General features: G+C 45.2%; 2 protein-coding genes across 3 annotated transcripts; one reads left to right on the top strand and one right to left on the bottom strand.

Moving 5' to 3' along the window:
- The first annotated feature begins 556 nt into the window (after window positions 1–556).
- GNPNAT1 (glucosamine-phosphate N-acetyltransferase 1) lies at window positions 557–7,814 on the top strand. The gene is made up of 6 exons (XM_066321533.1): window positions 557–615; window positions 2,907–3,094; window positions 3,784–3,846; window positions 4,983–5,110; window positions 5,673–5,734; window positions 5,965–7,814. Exons 2-6 carry the CDS (start codon window positions 2,923–2,925, stop codon window positions 6,110–6,112), a joined length of 573 nt encoding a protein of 190 aa, XP_066177630.1. The 5' UTR covers window positions 557–615; window positions 2,907–2,922; the 3' UTR covers window positions 6,113–7,814.
- A 2,869-nt stretch (window positions 7,815–10,683) lies between these two features.
- Window positions 10,684–24,637, bottom strand: STYX (serine/threonine/tyrosine interacting protein). 2 transcript variants are annotated; one of them, XM_066321524.1, is made up of 11 exons: window positions 24,399–24,619; window positions 15,744–15,776; window positions 14,861–14,914; window positions 14,071–14,168; window positions 13,598–13,658; window positions 12,817–12,853; window positions 12,447–12,486; window positions 12,313–12,363; window positions 11,938–12,010; window positions 11,381–11,474; window positions 10,684–11,204 (listed from the first exon to the last, which is right to left on the bottom strand). In XM_066321524.1, exons 1-11 carry the CDS (start codon window positions 24,453–24,455, stop codon window positions 11,131–11,133), a joined length of 672 nt encoding a protein of 223 aa, XP_066177621.1. In that variant the 5' UTR covers window positions 24,456–24,619; the 3' UTR covers window positions 10,684–11,130. The 2 variants fall into 2 exon arrangements, with proteins under 2 accessions (XP_066177621.1, XP_066177622.1); XM_066321525.1 differs by lacking the exons at window positions 10,684–11,204; window positions 11,381–11,474 and adding an exon at window positions 11,519–11,869 and having other exon boundaries at window positions 24,399–24,637.
- Window positions 24,638–24,856: the final 219 nt, after the last annotated feature.

Genomic DNA, 24,856 nt, shown 5'->3' with positions numbered 1-24,856 from the left:
CTCCCTGCCGACGGCAGGAGCTGAACAAGACGATCTTTAAAGGTACTTTCCCACTCAACCCAGTCTGGAATTCCATGATTCTACAATTCCAAATCGATCAAATGCCTCAGCCTTGCCGCCCCTGAGGTGGAGGGAGGGGGGTGTGTGGGGGGCAGAGCTGAGGCCTGTCGTGCCTCGCTGCCCTCACCCTTCCCCTCGCAGAGCCCACTGGGGCCTCTCTGAGGGTGAAAAGATCTTTCAGGCGGCGGGAAGAACGGCGGGAGCGCCAAGTCGAGACAAGACAAACCATCACCACACAGCACCGTCCGCCATGTTGGCGGAAGCCCGCGGGCGGGGCGGGGGGGATGGCCGCTCTGAGGGAGGGGGCGTGTCCACGGCGCCCCCGCCCAACCCTCGAGAGGGGGCGGGGCGGGCCCCAAAGGTCGCGGGGCCGGCGAGTCTCTGATGGGGGCGTGGCCAACGGGCGGAGATCGGCAACGATTGGCTGCGGTCGGCCGCGGTTGGCTGCGATTGGCTGTGCGCGGAGGGGCGGGCGCGCGCGCGCGCCGGGCCCGGCACGGCCCCGCCCACCCTGCCACGTCCGTGCGGCGCGTGCGGCGGGGCCGGCGCGCGCGGGTGAGTGCGGGCAGGGGCCTGAGGGGCTGCGGGAGCGGGACCCCCGGAGGGCTCGGTCTGGGGAGGGCTCCCACCGCCGGGGGGCTGCTTCAGCTCAGGGGCGCTGTGGGGACGCCACCGAGGGGCTGCGCGCGCGTGTGTGGGGTTGGTATGACCGCCCCGAAGGTCCGTGTGTGAGGCAACAGGATGCGGATGGAGCGAGGGGGTGCCCTCAGTAGGCCATGTGTGAGTTGAGGGGTCTCCTCTGAAGGGTCGGTTTGTGGAAGGGATCTACCCCCGAGGGGCAGCTTCAACTGAGGGGAGCTGTAAGGACCCCCCGAGAGACCGTGTGTGGGGTGAGGAGGTGTGGGACCCCCCTGAAGGGCTGTGTGTGAGTGGAAGGGTTGAGGGGACCCCCTCAAGGGGCCATGTGTGAGATGGAGGTTGTTCTTTATCAAGCTGTTTCAGCTGAGGAAAGCTGTGGGGACCCTCCAGGGGCAAAGCTGGGCTCTGTCACCCCATCCCCCAAAAGTGGGGAGCTGGCAGAGGTCTGGCCAAGCACCCACTGACCCTCCCAGGGGGTTTGGGGGTCTCCCTCAGGATGGCAGCTCAGCTTAGGGGATCCCTGGCCATATGCTGCTTCCAACACGTGGGGATCCCGGGATGCTTCAGGGAAACTTCAGGATGACCCACAGGCCACAGAGCTTTTCTTCCCTGTATCTTAATCCTTTTTCTTTTTAATTGACATTTTCCTAAGTCATATTCTTGCCTCCAGAAAATTAGCATAGCTTGCAACACCATCCTGCTCCAGCTGTGCCAGAAGCAGTTAGTTGGAAAATGACTCTTAGTTAGTCACTGATTGCTCACAGAGCATCGAAAATTTTATTTTCTCTATGTGCTTTTCCCTTAGTGTGCTGTAACCCTGAGCTGGAGTTTGAGGTTTGCATTATTCTGTACAGACTCTATTTGAATGTTGATATAGGCACTTGGGAATTCTGGGGGACAGAGGAAAAGCGATATTAGACTAGTTGAGCTGTAGGAACAGAGAAATCAGTTGAAATGTTTCTCTTTGCAGTTCATCTTTCCCGCTGTTTCATTTTGAAAATTCACATGGGATGAGAGTTTGTGTTGCCGTTTAATTGCTATAACAGCAACATTTTTTACTTTTATATGCAAAATTAGGGTGAGAGCTGGGATTTAAAGACCAGTGTGTACCAGCAGGTGGCATTGAAAAAAGATTTTTGTATTGGGGTTTTTTTTGTTACGAAGTTTCAGTTGGGTTTCTGGAGCCACATTCACTTTTGAGGCTCATTACACTGTGATGCTTCACAGCAAACATTCTGTTCTTTCTCTAGGCTGTGATGTGTCTTACTTTAAAAAGTGTCATCCCAAACACTTTTTTTCTTTCTGCTGTTTATTTGGCCTGACCACTCTTGTGTGACTGCTGCATCATTCATGGTGCAGCTAAGGCAATCTGAAGATTTATAAAGAAATCAGAAGTTTTCATGAGCTCTGCTCATACAGGAACCTTGACCAGGGGGCAGAGTAAGAATTATTTTCCTTTATCATAGAATTCTAGGTTGGAAGAGACCTTAAAGCCCATCTCATTCCATCCCCTGCCATGGGCAGGGACACCTTCCACTGTCCCAGGCAGCTCCAAGCCCTGTCCAGCCTGGCCTTGAATGCAATGAGGAAAATCCATCCCTTTGTCACCTGGAATAACCCCCAGCTCCCCAGTGCTTTTAATCATTAACAGTGTCTCACTGTCCCCTTGGTGCGTTCCCTGTCCGTGGACACTGTGGGGCTGTGCTTGGCAGCTGGGCTCTGTCAACACACAGAGCAAACAGGGGCAGCCCAGGAGAGGCAGGGTGGGCTGTGGCTGTGCCATCACCTGCTGTGGGATGTGGCACCTTGTGCCCAAGAGATTAAACATTTGTGGAGTGGGACTGGTTCAGAAAAAAGTGCATTATTCTCAGTTCAGGTTTTAAATTGAACAGGAGTGCAAATGATGGCTGGACAGGTTGTTGGGAGGTTTCTTGAGAGTGATGCTTTCCTGTCTGTAGAGGTTAAACACCCTCCTCAAAGCCTTATCAGGCTGGATTTTTCCAGGACAAACACACCGACTCCGTGTGTTGATTCCGGCTGACGTGCGCCATGTCCGGGCACACCCAGAGGGTGAAGGCTGAGCAGATGAAGTGAACAGCAGTGTATTCACCTCCCTTGAAATCCCTGAGGAAAATCCCATGCCACGCTACAGGGGAACAACTTATTTAGAGATTAAACCATGCCTGACCTGTTTCATTCCGTTCCAGATCTCTGTTTGCAGCCATGATGCCCGTGGCCACCGTGATGCCGGATGACACGCCCATGTTTGACCCCAGGATCCTGCAGGAACTTGACTGGAGCGAGAACACCACGACTTTTTCTCCTGCTATTTCTCCACTGGACCCAGGGGATGGACTGGTCCTGAGACCACTTTGCACAGCTGATGTAAATCGAGGTAGAATGCTGGTTTATCATCACCAGAAATGACACTGAGGGGCTGAGTTGGTGACTTTTTCTGCAGGAGCTCTCAGTAGATTTGGATTCCTTATTTTCCCTGATTTGGGTTATTTTTATCAGTAAATAATTATGGAATTTTAGAACATCCTGAGTTGCAAGGGACCCACGGGAATCATTGACTCCAACTCCTGAACCTGCACAGGACACCCCAGCAATCCCACTCTGTGCCTTGTCCTGACATCCTTTGGGCTTTGGTAGCTTTGGGGCTGTGATCTCATCCCTGAATTTGAGCTTTTGGCATCATGGATTGGTGCTTTATTGGGTGACACTGAACATTTGGTTTACTGTTTTAATCCTATAATTCAAGTAAAATCTTCCAAATAATCCACAAGTTCCCATTCACCATGGTTTTGGAGAGGGAGCACAGTTGTTCATACTGTACCCTTTAATACCAAAGCAACATGAACAAGCATCTTGGTGCATGAATTCTCCTTCGGTTCTGGAATTTGGACAAAAAGTTGGACTCATTATTCCAGGCTTACTGAGCTTTAGCCAGTCCTTCAACACTGTTCAATTCCACTGTGATGGGATGGTGCCATGGGGATGGTCGCTCTCCAGACAGTTGTTCTGGATTGTTCCTTGCTGTCTGTCCCTCACTGAGAGCTGTTTTCCCTTCTTTCCTGACAGGCTTTTTTAAGGTTCTGGGTCAGCTGACAGAAACTGGAGTTGTGAGCCCAGAGCAGTTCATCAGTGAGTACCTCATTATTCGTTGGCATTTCCATAGGGAATCAAAGGATCCTGATGCTGACAGCAAAGCTGCTCAGGTGTGAGGCTCCTGAGTGCCTGATGCCAGAGGGAGGGATTAGTTCTGCTTTCCTTGGCACTCAGCCTTGGATCCAGTTACAGCTACCCCCCAAGGGTTGCTTGGCTGGGATAGGCCTAAATTGTGAAACTGGTTTTTAGACTGAGCTTCAGATAGCTGATAGGATGGATTATTTGGGCTGCATTTGCTCCAGGGGTTGCTCCAAGCCCTTCCAATCTGGACTGGAACACTCTCCAGGATGGAGCAGCCACAGCTTCCCTGGACAGCCTGTGCCAGCCCCTCATCACCCTGTCAGGGAAGAATTTCTTGCCAATTTCCCACCTAACCCTGCCCTCTGGCAGTGGGAAGCCATTCCCTTGGTGCTGTCCCTCCAGGCCATTGACCAAAAGCTCTCTCTGAACCTACTTTTGGTCCCCTTAGGATCCAACTCCTGGGCCAGACAGGCCGGGGGGAAGCATCCCAGGGATTCAGGGAATCACAGGATCTAAGCCAAACCCACCACTAATCCATGTCCCCACATGTCACATCCACTGAGCTTTTAAATCCCTCCAGGGATGGGGATGGCACCACTGCCCTGGGCAGCTGTGCCATGGCTGGAAAACTCTTTCCATGAAATTCTTCCCTGTGAGGGTGGGGAGGCCCTGGCACAGGGTGCCCAGAGCAGCTGTGGCTGTCCCTGGATCCCTGGTAGGGTCCAAGGCCAGGCTGGATGGGGCTTGGAGCAACCTGGGATAGTGGAAGGTGTCCCTGCCATGGCAGGGGTGGCACTGGATGAGCTTTAAGGTCCTTCAAGCTAGAGCATTCCATGATTTGATGTTTTAGCACCCATGTGCAGAGCTGCTCAGCAAAGAGGGTTCTCTGAGCAGATAAGGAGAAGAAATTTGGGTAATTCCTGTTTTTTCATGAGTTAGTCTCACTCTGGGGCTTTCATTTTCTAGGGTTTTGGGTGCATCATTCCTGTGATACCACAGTGATTTGCAGTCAGAGACTGCTGCAAATATCAGATTTAACTGCAGTTTACCGTGAGCCTGAATTGCCTCTTCCATTCTGTCTGCTCCCACAGAAACCTTTGAGCACATGAAGAGGTCTGGAGATTACTTTGTTACCGTGGTGGAGGACACAAACCTGGGGCAGATCGTTGCTACGGCAACGCTGGTTATAGAACATAAATTCACTCACTCCTGTGCCAAGGTAAATCCTGCAGCTGGGAAGGGAGGAAAAGATCCTGTCCCTGACTCTGGGTGTGTTGGTTTGATGGTATTACCATGTGGTGACAACCTCAGGTTGTATCCAGGGGAGGTTTAGGTTGGATTTTGGGAAAAATTTCCTCGTGGGAAAGGGCAGTGGTGGAATCCCCATGCCTGGAGAGATTTAAAATCCATGTGGATGTGGTGGCACTTGAGGATGTGGGTCAGTTGTGGCCTTGGCAGTGCTGGGGAACAGTTTGGCTCAATGGCCTTGAAGGGCTTTTCCAACTTTAAAAATGTAAATATTTTAAAAAATATATTTTTAAAAGATCAAGTATTTTGTGTATTTAAAAAATACATCACATCCTTGAGTGCTGAGCTGATTGTAAAAGGAAGCTTTGGCTTTTCCTAAGGAAAAGGAGCACTGTCCCATTGTCCCAGTGAGTTTTTGAAGGAGTCAGACGTGGTTCTGACAGAGCAGATGGCTGGGAGTCCCAGCCAGGCTGTGAACACAGGGAGCTGGAAGGGCAATTCCAAGGCTAACAAACACTTGCCTGTGTTTTCAGAGAGGCAGGATAGAAGATGTGGTGGTCAGCGGGGAGTGCAGAGGGAAGCAGCTTGGAAAACTGTGAGTATTCCCCACCTTTGCCATTCAGCAAAACCCTTTACACCTCACACGTTCCTGCCAAGCACCTGGGAAGAATTCAGCCAGCAGGGATCACCAGCTGGGCATAAAATGATCTGCAGGAAAACAGAGTGCTGTCAGCCCTCAGTGTTGTGGCTAATTAAATATTCACTGAACTAATTAAATATTCACTGACCCAGCATTTAACTGCTGATTTTTTTTGTCTTCTCCAGATTAACGTCCACCCTCACCTTGCTAAGTAAGAGACTGAACTGTTATAAAATCACGCTGGAGTGTCTGCCCAAAAATGTGGATTTCTACAAGAAGTTTGGCTATTTGGTATCTGATGAAAACTACATGTTTCAACGGTTCTTCAATTAGCAACTTCTAGGTGTTCTGGGTTCTTTTCTTATTTTTTCTTGGAAAGACTGTTGGTAGAGGAACTTGTGCTACAGACATTCTCTCCGTGGAAAATTTCTATAGTTTATTGCTTCATATGTAACAATCCCTATAAATAATGAACATCAAATGTGTAAACCTTGGGGGGAAAAAAATTGAGGTTTTAGAAAGGGTCCTCTGGGTTAGGAAATAAGTTTAGAACTAATTTTTACTACTGTTGAGTCGAGGTGAAGCGTTTCTGTTCTAGCTGAGTTATGGAGGACTCGTTAAAGAGATGGTTTTTAACCAAAGGTATATATTTTTATCTCAAATTTTCTCTTGCATTGTATTTTTCTAAAAGTTTGTGCTTCTTTTCTCAGTAGCCAAAGGACAGCCCTGGGACTGTCCTGCTGGCTGGGCTGATGGAGGGATGACATAGCTGGGGAAGGGATGAGGTGTCTCTTATGCAGAATTAGTGACACAGAACAGGTCTTAGTTCTGGTTTTTTTTCTGTGACACCTCATGGAAGTGTTGGTGGTGCAGCAGAAGTTTTATAGGCATCGTTTTCTAAGACTGGATTTGTTGCTGTTGGTGCAGGCTGGGGAGAATCCTTAAAGGCTGTGCTGAATTCCCCAGTCTAAAAATGGATGTGTGCTTCTCACTGCAGGGCTCCTGCACTTTAGCTGATAACTTGGTTTTCAGGATAATTACCTTTTTTTTCTTACATAAACAAAAACCCTAAACGTGGTTTGCAACAGGGCAGAGGGTAACTGGGAAACTGGGATGTCTGAAGGAATAGATCTCATATGGAGTGGGGTCCTGGCTAATAATCAATTATTATTAATTAGAGGATTGGGATGGGCTGATTGAGCTTCACCTGAGGCAGCTGGGGGTGCTCAGCCCAGAAAAGCCTTAATGCCACTTGGGTACCTAAAAAGGAGGGAGAGGAATGTTTGTGTCGACAGGACACAGGGAATGGCTTCCCACTGTCAGAGGGCAGGGTCACATGGGATACTGGGAAGGAATTCCTGGCTGTGAGGGTGGGGAGGCCCTGGCACAGGGTGCCCAGAGAAGCTGTGGCTGCCCCTGGATCCCTGGAAGTGTCCAAGGCCAGGCTGGACAGAGCTTGGAGCAGCCTGGGATAGTGGAAGGTGTCCCTGTTGAAATGAGATGAGTTTAAGGTCCTTTCCAACCCAAACGATTATGGGATTTACTGAACATCCCTGGCCCAGGCAGTGGAACTCCAGAGGACCAGGGGGGGCTCTGGCTTTGCCAGAAGGGATTTCCACCTGTGGCACAGCAAACCAGGAGAAAAATCCCCCCCTTCTGCTCCTAAAGGAATTGCTGCTGCGGAGTTCCTTCTTGCTGCAAGATTGGATCAATTTTAGCTCTTTTGCCAGGGTTGAAAAGCAAAAAAGCATCCAAAGCCCTGTTGCCAACAGTGGTGTTTTGTGTGGGGAGTGACAAATCCCACAGCCATGAATAGGGCATTATACCCAGCCAGGGTTGTTTGTGGGCAGCCAGGCCTTCCACACTGTCCTGCTTTGTGCTCTGGAGAGGGACTCTGCAGTGCTGGGGGCTCTGCTTGATCTTCCTGAGGGTTCTCCACTCCATCCACTGTCTCCTTGGTGATGTCTGATTTATTTATTGATTATTTTTTTAAAGAATGTCTTTGTTGAAGCTGAATAAATGATTGCCACCTGTATATCTGGACTGGTTTTCATGGTGTGAGGATGTGCTTGTTGAGCAGCAGTACCTGCTGCAGTTAACCTATTCCCCTTCCCTAGGCTGAAAAGAACACTTTTAGCAATTCCATGTGGATTCCTCTCCTAAGAGAAAGCAGCTGTGCTCCTCTGACGGCCCTGTCTCTCATTCTGTAAAAGCAGCTCCTGCTTTCTGCTGCCCCAAGTGACTGAGGTGGATTTTCTTGCCTTTCACAGTTTTAGTTAATTCAGAATTTCCAAGATTTAAAGTGGGTTATTTGAATTCCATGGTATCTACACCATCTAAAGAGCCCCAGGCCTTCATGAAGAGTTAATGAGAAGATGAGAGTGAGGAGCAGGTGCCACGGCCCCCACTCAGATCATTGTCAAACACATGAATGGGGTTGAAAGCTGGGGCTTGTGGCTGCATCACAATGGGCCTTGCAGGGCACAGCCCCCTCAGGGGCAGCTGAAGAGCTCTTTGTTCATCCCCGAGGTGACATTCCCACCCCTCTGGAACAACCGCAGCTGGAAGTGCCCAGGCTGGGGAGTTGGAGGTGCCACTGTGGGGTCAGGTGTGCCCTGGGCCACCACAGTACAGGGGGTGTTTGAAACTGTCGAAGGGACAGGGACAATGCCACAAGTGCCAGCTCTGAATGGCCTCAAGGAGAGGAGAAACAGAGAACTGCAGCAGTTCCTGTGAATTTATCCACAGTGCAAAGGGCTGAAGAGGGAAAAGCAAGGCCTCCTATACATGTATTATGCAGTATAAAAGTAAAAGCTAAAACATAGATATGAATATGTATATATAAAATCTATATATGGATATGTATATATATAAAATTGATAGATGACATATTTATAATGTATACATATTTATAATGTTAGATATTTTTATATATATACACACACATATATATAAAGGGACTGTGTGTGTATATATATGTATAAAACCAACCATGACCTCCTTGAGGAAAACACCAAACTTTCCCCCTGGAATAATGTCTTCCCCACCCCCCCCTTCCTCTCTCTCTCTCTCTCTATATATACATATATATATGAATCATACAAATAATATATATATAAATAAATAGCAGTATTTGGGAACAAAGTTGATTAATGGAGAACCGCAGCCTGGTTTGGGTTGGAAGGAACCCCAAAGCCCATCTCATTCCACCCCTTGCCCTGGACAGGGCCAGTTCCACTATTCCAGTTTGCTGCAAGCCTTGTCCAGAACTTTTTTTTTTTTTTTTTTTTTTTTTTTTTTTTTTTTTTTTTTTTTTTTTGTCAGAAGCAGCACTACCAGCTTCTCCAGAGGTTGAATGTTATCTCCTCCTTGTGATTTAATTTTTTGGCTAAGACCTTTCTCATCCTAAGGAAGAAATTTCCAGCTCCTTCACTCTGCTTCCCCTAAGCTGGAAAAGGCAATTTCAGCACCTCTATGAACAGCTGTGGATTCCCAAAGATTTGGGTGTTGCAGTTTTGTGTTTGAACCTGGGAAATAAAAAGAATAATTCACTCTCCACTTCTCTTTCCAGTCCACAGTGAGGAACCCTGCTTCCAATTCCTGCCTCTAGTTCAGCCCCCAAAACCAAATATTGAAACGCCTCCTGGCAGTGAAACTACAGCAGACAGACACAGGAAGTTTTAAATAGACAGCTTAGTAATAGATCTGAGGAAAATTAAATCTCAGATTCCCTTAGGATCTAGCAGGCAGACAGAGCAGAGTGACTGTAAAAGGCACCAGGAGGGGGTAATGGATTGATGAGAAGTCCTTAGTCATGGAGCTTGTCAGTATGAAGGGAGTGTTCCCAGGACCCCAGAGAGAACAGACCCGGACACTGCCTAGCCTGGAGAGATGAATCAGTGCCTTCCATCTGTGTTACATCCCTCCCCTTCCCCAGGGACCTGAAATGGAGAAGGATTTGATGCTTCCCACAGCCCAGTCCCAATAGCAGCTTGTGGCTGGCAGTGTCTGGGGGCTCTGCAGGGCCAGGCACTGCTGCCATGTGCTCCAATGGCTGGGAATGCATTTCCCAATTTCCCAAAAGGCCCAGAGCATTCCTTTCTGGAGGGTCAGTTCAGAGCAGGAACAAACCCTCTACAACTGCAAAAGCAGCACTGCACCCTGAGCCAGGTGCTGGACACTAAAACAGTGCTGTTCTCCAGGAGATAAATCACTTCCTTTTCTTCTGGCTGAAAAGTTCTTAACTAAAGCATCACACTATTTATTGTAGGGGTTTTTTTTTCCTCCCTGAAGGAATTATGCTGCTCCATCACTGCTGTAGGTGGCAGAGGGTATCAGCAGGAACAGGAATGTGCTGCTGGATGTTGGATGCTCTGATCCTCAAATCCTGAGCCCATTTTTCCCCCTGTTAAAAACACAGTCTGCTTACCAAGCTCACACTTCCCAAACACACAAGTTTTTCTAACAGCCCTGCTCAGTCACCACAGTGCTCCCAAATAATTCCAGCCCTGGCTTTTAGGCAACAAACATTGGGAAATAAAGCAGATGCAGAACCAGGACTGTGCTTGCACAACCCTTGTGCTGCTGGGACAGGAGAGTTACAGCTGCACAAACCACCCTGACACTGCCCAGTGTAAAAACCTTTAAAGCACCAAGAAGCATTTCCTTAGCTGAGTCTAAGGTTTTACAAGAGCTGAGGTGAATCCTTTTAAGTCTTGATCCCATTATGGGCAGTGCCCTGGGCCTCAGTTTTCAAAGCCAAACCCACTTTTTACCTCAAATGATGCCACCACTCTTTGAAAACCAGTCTGATGATGATCTAGATGATCAAGTTCAACTTGAATTAACCTCCATCTTTATGTTCCTAAAGCACACTTTTGCCATAATACATACTGAGAACAAGGTGAATTTTAGCAAACTTTTTCTTTACTAAAGTCTCTTGTTATAAATTACACAAATAACTTTATAAACAAATCCCCCCCGCTTGCATTTTGTTTAAAGTAATAACTTTATATCATACAAATAAAGAAATTTCAAGTATGAAAAGTGCATTATTGCAATAATACCTCTTTGCAAGTCCAAAAATCTTGGTTTAGAACAAAACTGTAAAGTGTAAAAAAGGAGCAAAACAATCAGTGCCATCTATTCATTCAAGAAGTCCAACATCTTAAAAATGATGCTTAGTGTGTTGCAGAGGCAGATTTACATCTGAAAGCAACATGTAATTGAAAAGAAGCTATGTGTGTTCATTGTTTTGCATTAATTGTTTTGTGTTTTGTTTTTCTCTCCTAGTTTTCTTCACCTTTCTTGGCAGGAATTCTCACTATGACCTCACTGCTTGTCCTCAGCCATCACCCGTTCTGTGCTGCGGCCACCTGCATGGTGCCAAGATCTTCATCCTCCTCGTGCATCCTCTTCAAACTTCCTGCAGGAGGCAAGAGGGAACCTCAGCCATGGGAAACTAGGATATTTAAACACTTCACACTGAAATTTAAACTCAGTTTGAACACCAAATGCCATTCCCAAGAGTTTGGGATTCTGCTGCTAAAGGTTTGCTTGAAAATCACCTCACATCCCCCCACAGCAGGAGAAGCTTCTCACCTGTGCTGCCAGGTGGGACTGAGAGGGATCTCTCCAGCTGCAGAGGTGACATCATCTGGATGGTTAATTTTGCTAGATAGATGGCTTCATATTCCTGGAACGGTCCAAAACATGGTGATTGGTGTAACTTTGGTATAAAGCTTTCTAAGGATGAGCAGGGCTAATTCAGGCACAGATTTTGGAGGGGAAGAATTCTTTGTTGCTTCAACATGAATGACAAAAAGCATCAGGAAGTCAGAGAAAAGGAAAAGTTCAAGGATGACTAAAGAAATGGTTTTAAGGAACAAACAACATTTCCCTTGCAGCTCCTTCAGCCAAGACATTTCAGAGCCTCTTAATCACTGCACAAACCAGGATTTTTATTTCTCCTCCATTCCTGGATTTGCTTTGTCCAAAGCTTAAGACTAAGGAACTGAGGTGCCCACTCATCTTCCTCCCAAGCTTTACTCCAGCTCCTGACATTTCCTTGAAGCAGATTTGTGTAAATGTCTGTTTGGCAGGAAGATGATTCATTAAATTGCTTTTCAGTTATGATCAAGAATAAAAAATAAAGTCACCTGAAGTTGATGGACAAATCCAGCATTAGGATTAATACAGAATCTTCTTTCTTGGACATAAGTAAATGCATCCCTTTAAAAGAAGAGAAAAACACATCAGTGAAAAACAGATTAAAGTCTCAGTGGTTTGAGTCTTCCTTCAGATTATCAGTTTTTCAGCACTATAGAACCTCTAAACTCTACCCAGAACTGGATCCATTAACTGATTTTTACAACCGAAATTGCTTGGCCACAGCAAAGAAGTAAAATCGAATAATCAGCCCCTGGAAAAGTCTTAGGTAAGGCACTGAGACTGAAAACACAGCAGCTTCTGTTCCCTCCAAAATAATTATTCTCTCACACCACCTGAATTAAAACCTGAATAGCTCTTCTTACCTGTACTTCACCCCAAATGTTTCCATTATGTATGCAATAACTAAGGCAGCACTGGAAAAAAAGGCCAAATAAAAATCAGTAAAATACCTTTTAATTGTTTAAAAGTATTCATATCATGATGGATCATTTCCTACCTTCTAGAAATCCCTGCATTCCCATGGACAAGAACTTTCCCTGAGAAAAAAAAAAAAATTAACCATGTTTGTATAAACTGAATCGCAGATTTCAGGCCCTACATTAGAGGGGATAAGAAAATCTCATGCACAGAACTCAGTTGTGTTTCAAGTGAAAAAAGCCCAAACCTCAGAGGCTGATTTTCCAGTTAGAGACAAAAGGAAAGAACACTTTGCTCTGAGTTTGTCTAATAGGAGTTCAAATCAAGCATAATAAACCCCCAAATTTAAGAAAAGCTCATATTTAAGAGCCTCTAATATATACATCTAAGTTAGTTTGAAAGTTTTAACAACACCTTAATAAATGAGGGAAAAGTTAATATAATTTTACCTCCACTTTGTAAACTTCCATCAATAAATTCTTTAGTCTGAAAAGAAACAGAGTACAACACTCAAACTTGCAGATTATTTTAAGTGCAAGTAGTAATAACACCTAAATTTGGTATAATTTTTATATCAGTCTTTATTTACAGTGACAATAATGCACATTTTTGCAGACTTAAACCTCACTTAACTGGACATTTGTATTTCTTTTGTACTTCAAACTATTCCTAAAACTGTCAGTGCAAAAGCAGTGAAGGCACTGTTGGGTTTTTTGGTGGAAGAAGGAGGAACAAAATCCTTTTGTTCAGTTGCAAACTGAACTAAAATAAAGATACAAACCCACAGCTCAAAACCAGGTATTTGTTCCAATAATGGGTATTGCTTATTTAAAAGTTACTTTTTAAGTCCTCTGCACAATTATGTTTTAAGACACTGTAAAATTTAGTCAGTATTTTGAATTTAATACAATAAATGTAAATATTCTTAGCTCAGACAGAAGTTCCTCCCAGGTCAAGGGCCCTAGAATTACCCCATGACCAAATCTCTGTTTTGAGGCCAGTCTTTTTTAATTTTTTTTTTTTAATACAATAACAAGAAGCAGCTCTTACAACTCCACCTGTTTCCATACTTGTAAAAAGGAGTTAATTACACTTATTAAAGTGTCAATAATAAAGTCAAGAGCTGACAGCACTTCCAGGTGCTTTAGGCTGAGTATCCCAAATTGTGAAACTGGTGTTTGTTAGTTCAGAAAACTCCTGGGCAAGTCCCTTCCCAATCCATCCACTCACCATAGGGAAAAATCGGATTATATTCTCCACTGGATTATCTGCAATATCCAAGACTAAATACCTGCAATGAAAATTTACTGTGAGTACAAAAACACCAAGGAGTTGCTGCTCCTTGGAGCCACTACAAATCCTCCACTGCAAGGACGAACCCAGCAGAACCCCCTGCCTTTAATTCCTGCTCTGAACTCCAGAAATTCAATCAAGAACTTTGTGAAGAAAGAAATGAGGAATCTCCTCCAACACCCCCTGACATTTCCCCCCTCAGAAAATCACCTAAAACTGAAAACAGTTACTGCAAACTACGGATCATTCCAATTTACAGACTTGTTCAGGTTGAAGAAAATTCACAGTTTGGATTTTGAGTCCTTCTGCACCTCAGCACATTTTTGAAATAATTCTGACAACGTGAAAATATTTGGAAAGAACACACACACACGAAGAACACACACAAAGGAATCTTGACCATTTCTCACCTAAATAACTGCTGGAAGTTTGGTTTAATAAAATTTGCTTCAATGTTTTGCCGTATGCATATTACATGGGTTACTCCGTGTTTCTGGAGTATAGGTAGCTGTGGAGAAAGAAAAAAAAAAGTATCTTTTTTAAATTACAGATTCATCTGTTAGACTGCAATAAAAGGAAAAAAATAGGGCTGCATCAAGGAAAATCTGAACTGGTTTTCTAGAATTCAGAGGGTGCAAATGTTGTTTTTTCAAAAGAAAACAATGACAAAAAAGGAAGACATTCAATGAACTTGTTTGTCTCTCCTCACCTTTGACTTTGCCTGAAATTTCAAGTTCCTACATGAGGGAGGAATTTGCAGCCAGCATTGGATTCTTGCTGGAATCAGACCATGAAAATAAGATCATTTAAACCAGAGGCAAATTTGCAGAGCCAAGCTGTGCCTGAGGAGTGTTTGACTTTATTGTAGATTTAATTTTCCTTGTTTTAATGTCTGTTTATAAGTGACCAGTTCTATTTGTCTTGCAACACTTTAGCAAAGGAAACAGGAATTGGTGAAGTGTCTCAAATGGTTTAAATTTTCTAAGAAAAATTACATTTAAGACTCAATGTTAATACAAATAGCTCAGACCATCCCACAAATGCACCAAATATTCCTTCCACTCTGGCATTTTTCACGTTCCAGTTCAGAACTGCAACCAAATTTACACCTCTATAGATACACTCAAGCAGATCTCCACAGTAACAAATCAAATCACCACAGCAAAGCTTCCCTGTGAGAGAATATTCTGAAAATCATACCTTGCTTTTCATAGCTGAAGAATATGGGCCTAAAAATAACCCAGGTAAGATTTCCTAAGAGGCAGGAGAAGAACAGACATTTAATACCAACTCCAAATGATTTAAAATAACACATTTCACTCACCTCAGAACATGGCCATGGACACAGATAATTTACGTATTCCTGAAATGTGTTTTCTATGTCATTTATAGCAGGACAAGGAAAAAAGAATTGCTATGGCAGGATAAAACATGATCTTGGTGCTGGTGATCTTGTTTTGGACCAGGAAGAGAGTCCCTGATTTGAACTAAGTTCCAGGTTGACTCCTGCATCTCACCCACCAAATCAGGTGAAGGGAACTCTTAACTTGGTTTATAATCCTGTCTTGTCATTACTTCCAAATTGCTCTCATGAAAAGAGACACACTCATGGAAATTCCTCAGGCTTTGGCAGTGGGAAAATATCAGTTTTTAACCATTTATCTCCCCAGCAATGAAGATATGCAGGTGTGTAGATTTTATCTTGTGCAAAGGTTTGACTGACACCATGGTGGGAAAATTTTAATTGTCTATCCCACTGGAGAACACTTCCAAGTTTAAGGCACAAGGCAAAGCTCTGCTACATTTTTAGTAATCATGTGAAAACATTCAGAAAGAAAAATGTAGTATCGGGGTGGGGTGTGTGTGTGTGTGTGTGTTTCTTTTTTAGTTCCTGCTCAACAGAGATGCAAACACACCTGTTTTCCATGCTGGCAAACCACCACCTTAATTAACTAATTAATTCTGTCTCCCATGGTGCTGCCTGACACTTTACAGGTAAAGACTGATTTTGATACCAGCTCTTTTTTCTCCTCATTAAATGCTCCATGGGTTTGGCCTCAAACAGTAAATAAAAGTGTCCTACCTGCATCTCTCTCCTCATGGGATAGGTCCAATCCTTAAAAAAAAAAAAAAAATTATATATACAACAGAGGAAAACACTCAGGCAGAGATGTCTACATGCATTTTATAGAAAATAATCACAAGTTCTGTACAAGCTCCCTGCTGCTTTTCCACATGGATGCCAGCACCACCCAAGTCCGGGGAACACTACTTGGAAAGTTAATGTGAAGAAACCTCGAGTATTCTACAAAGAATCCTTAAGGCTGGGAAAGATCCTAATCAGCTGTACATTCACACCTCAACAAACTTCCCTCTGAAGTGAGATGGGGGAAAAAAAGAGAAAGGAAAAAAGGTTTAGAACATTCTGTGCTGGTCAGACAAGGAAAATAATTCCTTTGGCCGATGCATTCCTGCAGCCACTGAAATAACAGAAGATAACAAGTGGAGCAGGTAACTCCCTTAAAATCCACACTGCCTCCCCTAATCCACACTGCCTGAATATTCAGGATTCAGCTTGAACAATTCCAGACTTTTGTGCTCTCCATGACCACAGCAAGCCATCAGTGAGTCTCCACTATTTCCCATCCCACAGTAACTGGGAAGGCTCCTCACACAGTAAATAAAACACTCTGTCCATGATACTTTACAGCCCAAGACCCCCAGGACTGGGAAGGTTCAGTTCCCATTCACCAACAACACTGCCCAGAGCAAGTGCCAGGATCAACATTTCCACCCTCTGCTCCATTCTGCAGCTCTGCCAAAGCTGAACAGAAAACTGCTCAGGCTGAGACTATTCCTGTCTTTCCTTCCCTACAACTCCCACTGGCCTCTATTAACAGGCTCTTACTCATTCCTTGACCCTCACACATGAAGGAGTTGGAGCTGAGATTCCAGTTACCATCTGGAGGTGAAAAAAAAAAAAGGGAATAGTCAAATATATCCAATAGGCTGCATACATTTGTTTACATAACTCTGTTGTTTGATTCACACATACACACACCAGCAGCTAAGAAATAACTTGCCCTGTGTTCTTATGTCCTCAAAAGTATGGGGAAGTTAAAGTAGAAATATTCCAGCTGGGAAGGGAAGTCTGGATTACACAGCAGGAAGGATCCTTTAAATTGCAGCACTGTTCACCTGATCACCTTCACTTGTCCCAGTTGTGTTAATTTCACATTAAACCTCTTTTTAGAAACACAATAAAAATCCTGTGCTTCCCTCGGACACCCCCACAGTGCACAGGGAGGATTTCCCCCACAGTGCACAGGGAGGATTTCCCAGCTCTTGGTAATGGAATTAAGAAGGATTTTAGTATCAGTAAAGTTATTCTGGAAAAGAAAGCAAACAAACATTAAGCCACTCCATGGCTAAATGGACAACACCTAAAGCAGCAGCACAAACAGGGAAATAAAAGACACTGAAACGGGCTTTGCTGAAGACACAGAAGTAGCTAAATTACTTTTGCATGTTCCAGCTGGAATAATAAACTCCTGGAAGCAGAACGGGGAAATGCTGTGACAAAAGGATGGTATTTGCAGACCTGTATCCTTTGAAGGGTGACCTGAGAGGGTTCAGCGCAACACTGCTGGTTTGCTCTGTACACAAAAGCATCATTCAGCCCTCAAAAGGCCAGAAAACTCCAGGCTTGTCCAAGTTTAAAACCAAGCCTAAGAGCAATAAACTCTGAAAAGCTTAAGCTGCACTCCAGGAATATACAAGCACTTTAGTGGGTTTATTACTCTGTTTGTAGAATTTAGAAATCTTAACCTGGAGCACAATGAAAACACAAATTTATCACCATTTTGGCTTAACAACGTATGCAAATATTCCTTTCAAAGGCACCAGAGGCATGAATTTTTTAGCCCTGACAGCTGTAAACTGTGTAAAATAAACAGGTAAGAACTGAGCAATGTAAGTCCAAAGGGAGCCAAATCCCAAGAGACAGCACAGATTTTCTGAACAAGAAAAAAATATCACTACCGGCCTCAAACGTTGGTCTTCAGTGCCTTTCAAGAAGCCAAAAAGCTACAGTTTCCAATGGGATTTAGTTATTTTGTCTGCAAAATAACTCCCTGACAGCCAGTGTTTAAGGAAAACATTTAATCTGGGACAAGTACACAAACCACTGAAAGAGTGATTTTGGTGACTGCTGACAGCCCTTCGAGCCCAACAATGCCAGATTATTCAAATAGTATGCAAAGTTATGTAAAAACCCCAATCTATTAATGGAGACTTGAAGCCAAGCACAGGTTCCATTTTAAGGAATTCATCCATCAGCCAGGTTTTCCACACTGTCTGGAGCACTCAGGAGATGAATAACAACTGAAAGCTTCTCTTTTGATCAGATCAAATGCAAGAATTTTGCTAAGAAAAACAAAGGGTGATGATGCCAGAGGTGGAGAGAAGAACAGCATTTCTTGCTGCCAAAGATTTGGGAGGTTCCCCAAAACAAGTGACAACTCACCCTCATCAGTATTTGCAAGACACCAAAGAGATGGGGCAGAAAAAATTAAACCTTTGGAGTTCTAGGGATTAAGATGAGCCACTTCCCTCTGACAGATTTCAAAAAAAGGAGAAGGGGGAATAAAGCACATCCCAAAGTCCTCCCTTCCCTATCCACAGCCAAATGGAAGCTGTGAATTAATAGGTAAGACTTGTCCACACTACAAAGAGCTTCTTGGTATTCAATATCCCAACTACACCAGGAGCAGCTCTGCCAACAGTTTGGGTTACTTTGTCCATATTTTGCCACAGCTACACCTGTTCTTCCTTAATGAAGAGTTTAATGGCAAAACGTGACATGGAGGGTTTTTTTTGTAAGAGTGACCTCGGCTAGGACTTAACCTAAAAAAACTTAAGATTATTGGTTTTTTAATTAGTTTAGCAACCCTGACGTTGAGACGCTGTACCAAAGCAAAGAGTGTGGGTTTTAAATACAACAGCAAACCTGCATATGCCTCTCCAGAAGGAATGCAGTGAAATGGATTCACGTGACACGGCTTAACTGGTCCCTCACTGACAGCTGAAGTCTGCAGACCCATCTGATTTTCACACATAAAAGGTACAGTCTTTGTCAAAGCTCAGCTCTGGCTGAAACGCAAGCCCAGTTCAGACAGTTCAAATCCTGCTGCCTTATAATTTGTAGAGGCTGCAAACCACAGGCTGGCCCAGGTGAAGGGAGAAGCTCTTAGAGATGCTGCAAAAACCACCAGGAAAAGAAATCAAAAGTGTAGTTAGAGGAGATGATATCAGGAAATCTCTTCTAGATTCTCACTGCTGCTCTTCACCTGCTCAGCATCACCCACCCCCTGCAATGACTCCTCCTGCTTCCCAGACCATCACTCAGCTCCTGTGGAAAAGCTGCACATGGCTCCCAGGAAAACCTCCCTGACCACCCCAGGTCCAATCCTTTCCCAGCTCCCAGGCAGCTTTTCTGCTGTTGACTTACGCATCACTTCCCTCTCCACACAGATTTCTCCTCCCGTCACAATTCAGCCCAGCAGGACTCCTGCAGGATGGATTGTGCACCTCAAAAACCCAGGGCTGTCAGAATCCTCTTGCCTGAAGCTGTTTCCCTGTAACACTCCAAGCCTCTACTCCAAACCTGCTGCAAGGTTCCCCCACAAGCTGGGAGGTTGGAGCAGCACAAACAAAAGTTGTGAGGTAACAGTGGCACCAGCCAGGGGCTCTGACCTGCTCCAGCTCCTGCCTCTGCCTTTAACCACTGCACAGGAAATTCAAATTACAGCCTGGCCGTGTTATATCAGAGCACTCCCAGGACAGGATTACATCAACTGCCAGCAGCACCATCATCCCCCTGCCCAGGCTGCAGCTTGCACTGGGGCTGGGTCCTGATCCCACAACAATGACCTCGACACAAAAGGCTTTAATACCCAGGCAGCTTTAAGTGTCATTCACACGATGAAATGAGATCACACCTTGCGTTTGAAAGCATTTTACACGTTATTTTTACACAGCCCAACCAAGTGAGGGAGAGGGATATTATCATCAAAGACTTGCACAAAAATCTACAACGATTTGTAAAATGGAACAACTGCAGAAGAAACCTTGAAATAGTAAAGCAGTAGCAGATCACACTCACTTGCCACATTTTAATAATAAAGCAGACAAACTAAATGAGGCACTGAAAGAATATTCAAGGAAAATATTTGAGTATCACTGAAACCTGTCACATCTATCACTGTGAAACATGGTACTTAAATGCTTCAAAATTAGCTACAAACAGGAATGAAGTGAAAGGTTGTGTCTTCAGTTTCAGTCATGTTTTGTGTTCTTGGACAGTTATATTAAAAATATGAGGAATATTATACAAATAGAATTATTTTGGTTGGAAGGGGCCTACAACAATCATTTAGTGCAACAAAACCAGACTAGTGCAGGCCCAAATATAAATATACACTTTTCCCCAGGTAGAAATCCTGGTGCAAGTCTATAAAATACACAAAATTAAACCAAATCCTTTAATTCCCTGAAGGTGTCAATGTTTGGACAGTGGTGCTATCCCAAAAGTGGCTGAGGGCTGGAGAAAGGGGCAGGAGAAGACTAAGGTGACATTGCCACCCTTGCCCAGCTGCTCCATCCCACGCCACCACACTCGGGAAATGGATGGAAGCAGTTTTACAGGGAATTCTGTGCTTGTCAAGAACACTCAGACAATAGGAAGGCCCCACCAGAGACATTTTTGCTATTGAAAATACAAAGGAATACAAAAGCAGGAAGGTGGAGAAGAGGAAGAATGGCAGGTGGGAATGACAGAGCACACGGAGGAAGGAAGGAATGAAGGACAACAGGGAAAGAAATGTTATTTTAGCAGAGAGAAACACAAGCCACAGAAAAGAATAAAAGGTACAACTAAAGCAAAAGTAGAAATGGAAAGCAGAAACAAAACAATTCCTATTTGTCCCATTCTCTAACACTGGTCCTAAAGACACCTCATCAAATATCATCAGCACACAGGATTCAGCAGCATTGATGAAAACTTTCATCATGTAATTTTTTTCCCAATAAACTGGAAATAAAGCAGTGGAGGCAGAATCCTTCAGCCTACAGGAAGCACAAAGCCAAATGCCTGGAGTGCCACACACACAGATAATCAGAATTGTTTATGATGGTACAGGAATGACCGTTTTCATGCCCCTCCTTTTTTAAATTCATGAGTTGGACTATACTGAGACAACCCTCACGTAGCTAAAAAACCCCAAACATGCTTTAATTCTCAAATTCTACAAACTGCTCTGCTGTGCCTGTGTGGATCCCACCAGGCCTCCCCTGGATGGGAGGCACAAGTTCATCAGGACTGAAAGAGACTGCTCAACTTCAGCTGCCACAGAGCACTTTTCTGATTTATGCAAAGCAGTCTGATAGTATCCCACAGAGTTGTGATCAAAATCTGTCACCCGATTTACATTTCTCAGCACAACACAGCGTTTGTTCTCCATTTTTTGGGTTCTATTATGTGGGCAGGTAAAATAATTCTAATGACACAGGCTTCCTACTTATTTTAAAGAGTCTGCAGAGGAGGGAAAAAGCTGTGTTTTAAGGGGTTTATTTGTGCTGCCTATCAAAAGTGAGAGGAAAAGAAGTTTAATAGATTTGTTCCACCTTTAGATGAGCTGCATCACTTCATAGCTTAAAAAAGCAGTCAGAAATACATTAGCATTTCAGACTAAATATAGCTGTCAAAAATGTAAATTTCTTTTTTAGAAAAACCCCATGTGCTAAAAAGAGCTCAGCTTTTATGCATAATAAAAAGGCAAATATGTCTGCTTAGTCAATAGGCTGCTAATTTAATTACAAAACCCAGGGAGAGTCCTAAAAAAATTCTAAGTACACCATGAATACTTGGTTTGCTCAGCCTGATAGCAAGCAAATATGTTTTAACAAAGAAATAAACTGGTAACTGTTGCTGTGTTCTCATTACATATATCCTAGATCTTTTTGTTTGTTTAAAATTTAATGGGAAAATAATTTCTATTAAATTCCTTCAATTATTCCAGTCCTTACTGACCTTCTTTTCAGAAGGACTAAGATGTCTCAGTACTAATAACCCAACGTGTACTAATTGTTATTAACCTGACCCTTTTTAATGGGTTTTTAGCCATATTTTTTTCTCCCAGTATAAACATGTAAAACAGAACTTATCAAATTTATGGAAGTTTGAGACTTGACCTTGGAAAATGTGATTTTAGAAAAAAAAATTAAAAATCTAAGCTTAGAAATGGTTCCACATCACAAATAATCACTACTACTCATAAAACTGAGATATTCACCATCACCAGACTGTAAAAGAACACACAGTTCACAGACATTCCTGCTATAAACCAGAAAAGCTTTGTCAGAATGATGAGTTCCAGGTTTTCTGGCATTTCCCAAGCTCCCAGAAGCATCAACAAGCCAAGAGGTTTAAAAATCCTGCAATCTCAAACACCACACTGTGGATTAGGGACAGGGCAAACAACATCCAGGCTGGAAAAGTGACCTATTTTATCCAGAGCACCTCTCTGCAGCCTGCCCCAGTCAATCCAGGCTGCTCTCTCCCCTCCACACTTCTCCATGCGCCAGGAAGGAATGGGATGCTGTGCAGCCAATCAAAAATAAAACCAAATCACTGGTTATTATTATTATTAAAGCTGTGACATGGTTATGAGTGTCAGCTGGGAGAAGGGAGCTGGGGGTGGCACGTGGATTGAGTTAAAGAAGTGCCAAAGCTGCACTTTTGAGCAGCAGGAAATCAGCCAGGGATTCCCCAAGTTCTCCCTCCTCCCCTTCTCAGTATCCTGAAATCAAATCTGCCACGCCAGCATTAAACCATCCATCACCAACTTCCTGAAATCTTAGGGATTGCTCCTCATTAAAGAGCCTCCTGGCTGCAGTGTATAAGAGAGGATCTTCTGCTGTCCAGGAAAATCTACGCTTTGTGGGCAGAATGATTTTAGTTTCCTCATAAGAGCAGGGCTTAAGTCTCCTACACTTTGCTTTTAACAAGTTACCTCCATAAGAACTTTGACACTCACCACTGGCTTTCACTTTCCTGTTTCCCCCACATACTCCAACTATTTATTATCTTGTATTCGGAGCTTGGAATTTGTTTACATGATCTCATATTTAGGTCAAGTCAGATACGAATGTAGCATATTGAAAAGAAATTCCTACAGTTTTTAGAATCAGTTCTTGAAAGTTCTTGAAAGTTCTTGAAGTTCTAACACACTACACATTGCATTATTTACACATAGCCCAGAAAAAAAGCCAAAAATAAAAACTACTCTGAAAGACACTGTATTAAAACCTCAGTTTTCATCAGTTAAGAGCTGTTACACTAGCACTGAGCTCTGGTTTCATTTTTATTTTAACCCCACATTCCTCTTTAGCCATTTTAGATGAAAAGCCACCCAGGCTAATTTAGTTAAGCATTCTCAGACAAAACTGTGGATAACACGATTGGTTTCTCCAGACAGAAAAGATATTTGAAAACAATTTATAAACCTCACAGAGTGGCAGATGATTTGTGTTGAGATACAAAGTGATTACAAGTTTGTGAGAACAACCAAATGACTTGTAAAGAGCTATGAAGTGAGGGGGGTATTAAATCCTGACAACAAAAACAGAAAAGAGAGTCACTCCCATATTGAAGGTAATTTACCACCATAACAGCATTGAGTACTGCTGCTCACAGGAAAATAAATGCTGATGTTTAGAAACACATGACAAATCTACAGACGTCTGAAGAGCTCAGACACTGTCGGCTTCCCTCACGCAGGCTGTGACATTTCGCATTAAATATTTGAGGCCACCAAAGGAGGGGGGGGGGGACAACACTGGGTGATGTTTGTGACACACAAAAACAAATCAGCAGCGTCCAGGGTCAGCGCCGGGGAGTTCAGCCAAGTTCAGAAATCAGACACCGCGCTGCCCCGGCTCCTGTGACACCGCACACAGCTCAGCCCGAGCGCACTTTGCCACCTGTCCTCGTCCGCAGAGAAGTCCTGGCTCTGGAACACCGTGAAAATCTCTCCCCGATGGACTCACCCGAGCGCCGGATCGCTCCTGGAGGAGCGGAGAGGTGGAAGGGACACGCAGGTACTCCCTGCCGGGGCTGCTCGCACACGGCCACGGGCCTTACAAAGGCAGAGGGACACGCAGGGGGAGCGAAAGGGCGGAGAACAGACAGGCTGAGACTCCCCGAGTGCAGAAAAGGGGTGTAAAAAAGATTGGGGGCCGCTATGGGTGGGCAAAAGCCGAAGGAGATAAAGCGAGGGGACTCCGTTCCCTGAATGTGAGGGCCCTGAATGAGACCGCCCAGAGAAGCTGTGGCTGCCCCACCGCTTGAAGTGCTCAAGGCCGTGTCGGACAGGGCTTGGAGCAAGCCGGGATAGGGGGACACTTTCAGGCCGGAGGCACCAGGGAGGGGAGATGCCGAAGGACCAGGGGTCTGCAAGGGCTATGGAGGGAGCAGAGCCCGGCAGCGAGCAGGGGAGGGAGGATGCTGTCGGTGGTCGCACGGGGTGTCACCAGCACAGGGCGGGACACAGACCCGCGGCCTGCGATGGATCCCAGCGGGAATCCCGCGGGAAGGGGCGCGGGAAGCTCCGCAGGGCGGGCAGGGCTGCGAGGGGAAGCCGGGCGTGTGCGGGGGGCCGGGACCGGAGCTCCTGCTCACCTTAGAGTCCTCTTTGGCCTGCGGCAGCGCGGGGAAGGCCGGCTTGGCGAGCTCCATGGCCGGGCGCTGTCCGGGCGGGGCAGGACGGCTATTTGGGCAGCGGGACCGCGGGCTCCGGCTCGGGAGCGGCAGGAGATGGAGGCGGCGGAGGAGGAGGCGGCGGCGGCGCGCTCAACCGCTCGCGGCCGGCCGCCATGCTGCTGCTGCTGCCGCTGCCGCCTCTTCTTCCCTCCTCCTCCTCCTCTTCCTCCGCCTCCTGCTCTTCCTCCGCCCTCTCCTCTTCCTCCTCCTCCTCCTCCTCCTCCCAGCCTCCCGCCCGCCCCCGGGCCGCGCTCCCCCGGCCCCCGCCCTGCTCCGCCCTCAGCGCTGTGCCCTCCCCTCACGGACAGCTACCGCCGCGGTTTAATGAGCCCGCTGGCCGCCCCAAACTCGGAGTCATTCACCCCAGAGTTTCTGTA

The sequence above is a fragment of the Sylvia atricapilla genome, chromosome 6, assembly GCF_009819655.1.
Source record: "Sylvia atricapilla isolate bSylAtr1 chromosome 6, bSylAtr1.pri, whole genome shotgun sequence".
NCBI classification, from domain to species: domain Eukaryota; kingdom Metazoa; phylum Chordata; class Aves; order Passeriformes; family Sylviidae; genus Sylvia; species Sylvia atricapilla.
The sequence above is the reverse complement of the archived record's forward strand: the minus strand, read 5'-3'. Positions and strand labels throughout refer to the sequence as shown.

Excerpts from the sequence above, each read along its gene's own strand:
- GNPNAT1 (XM_066321533.1), top strand. The coding sequence starts at position 2,923 with ATGATGCCCGTGGCCACCGTGATGCCGGATGACACGCCCATGTTTGAC. Across the intron at positions 3,847-4,982 it reads GAGCCCAGAGCAGTTCATCA|AAACCTTTGAGCACATGAAG; the intron begins GTGAGTACCTCA and ends CTGCTCCCACAG. Across the intron at positions 5,111-5,672 it reads TCACTCACTCCTGTGCCAAG|AGAGGCAGGATAGAAGATGT; the intron begins GTAAATCCTGCA and ends CTGTGTTTTCAG.
- STYX (XM_066321524.1), bottom strand. The coding sequence starts at position 24,455 with ATGGAGCTCGCCAAGCCGGCCTTCCCCGCGCTGCCGCAGGCCAAAGAG. Across the intron at positions 12,487-12,816 it reads TGGAAGTTTACAAAGTGGAG|GGAAAGTTCTTGTCCATGGG; the intron begins GTAAAATTATAT and ends TTTTTTTCTCAG. Across the intron at positions 12,364-12,446 it reads AATGCAGGGATTTCTAGAAG|TGCTGCCTTAGTTATTGCAT; the intron begins GTAGGAAATGAT and ends CTTTTTTTCCAG.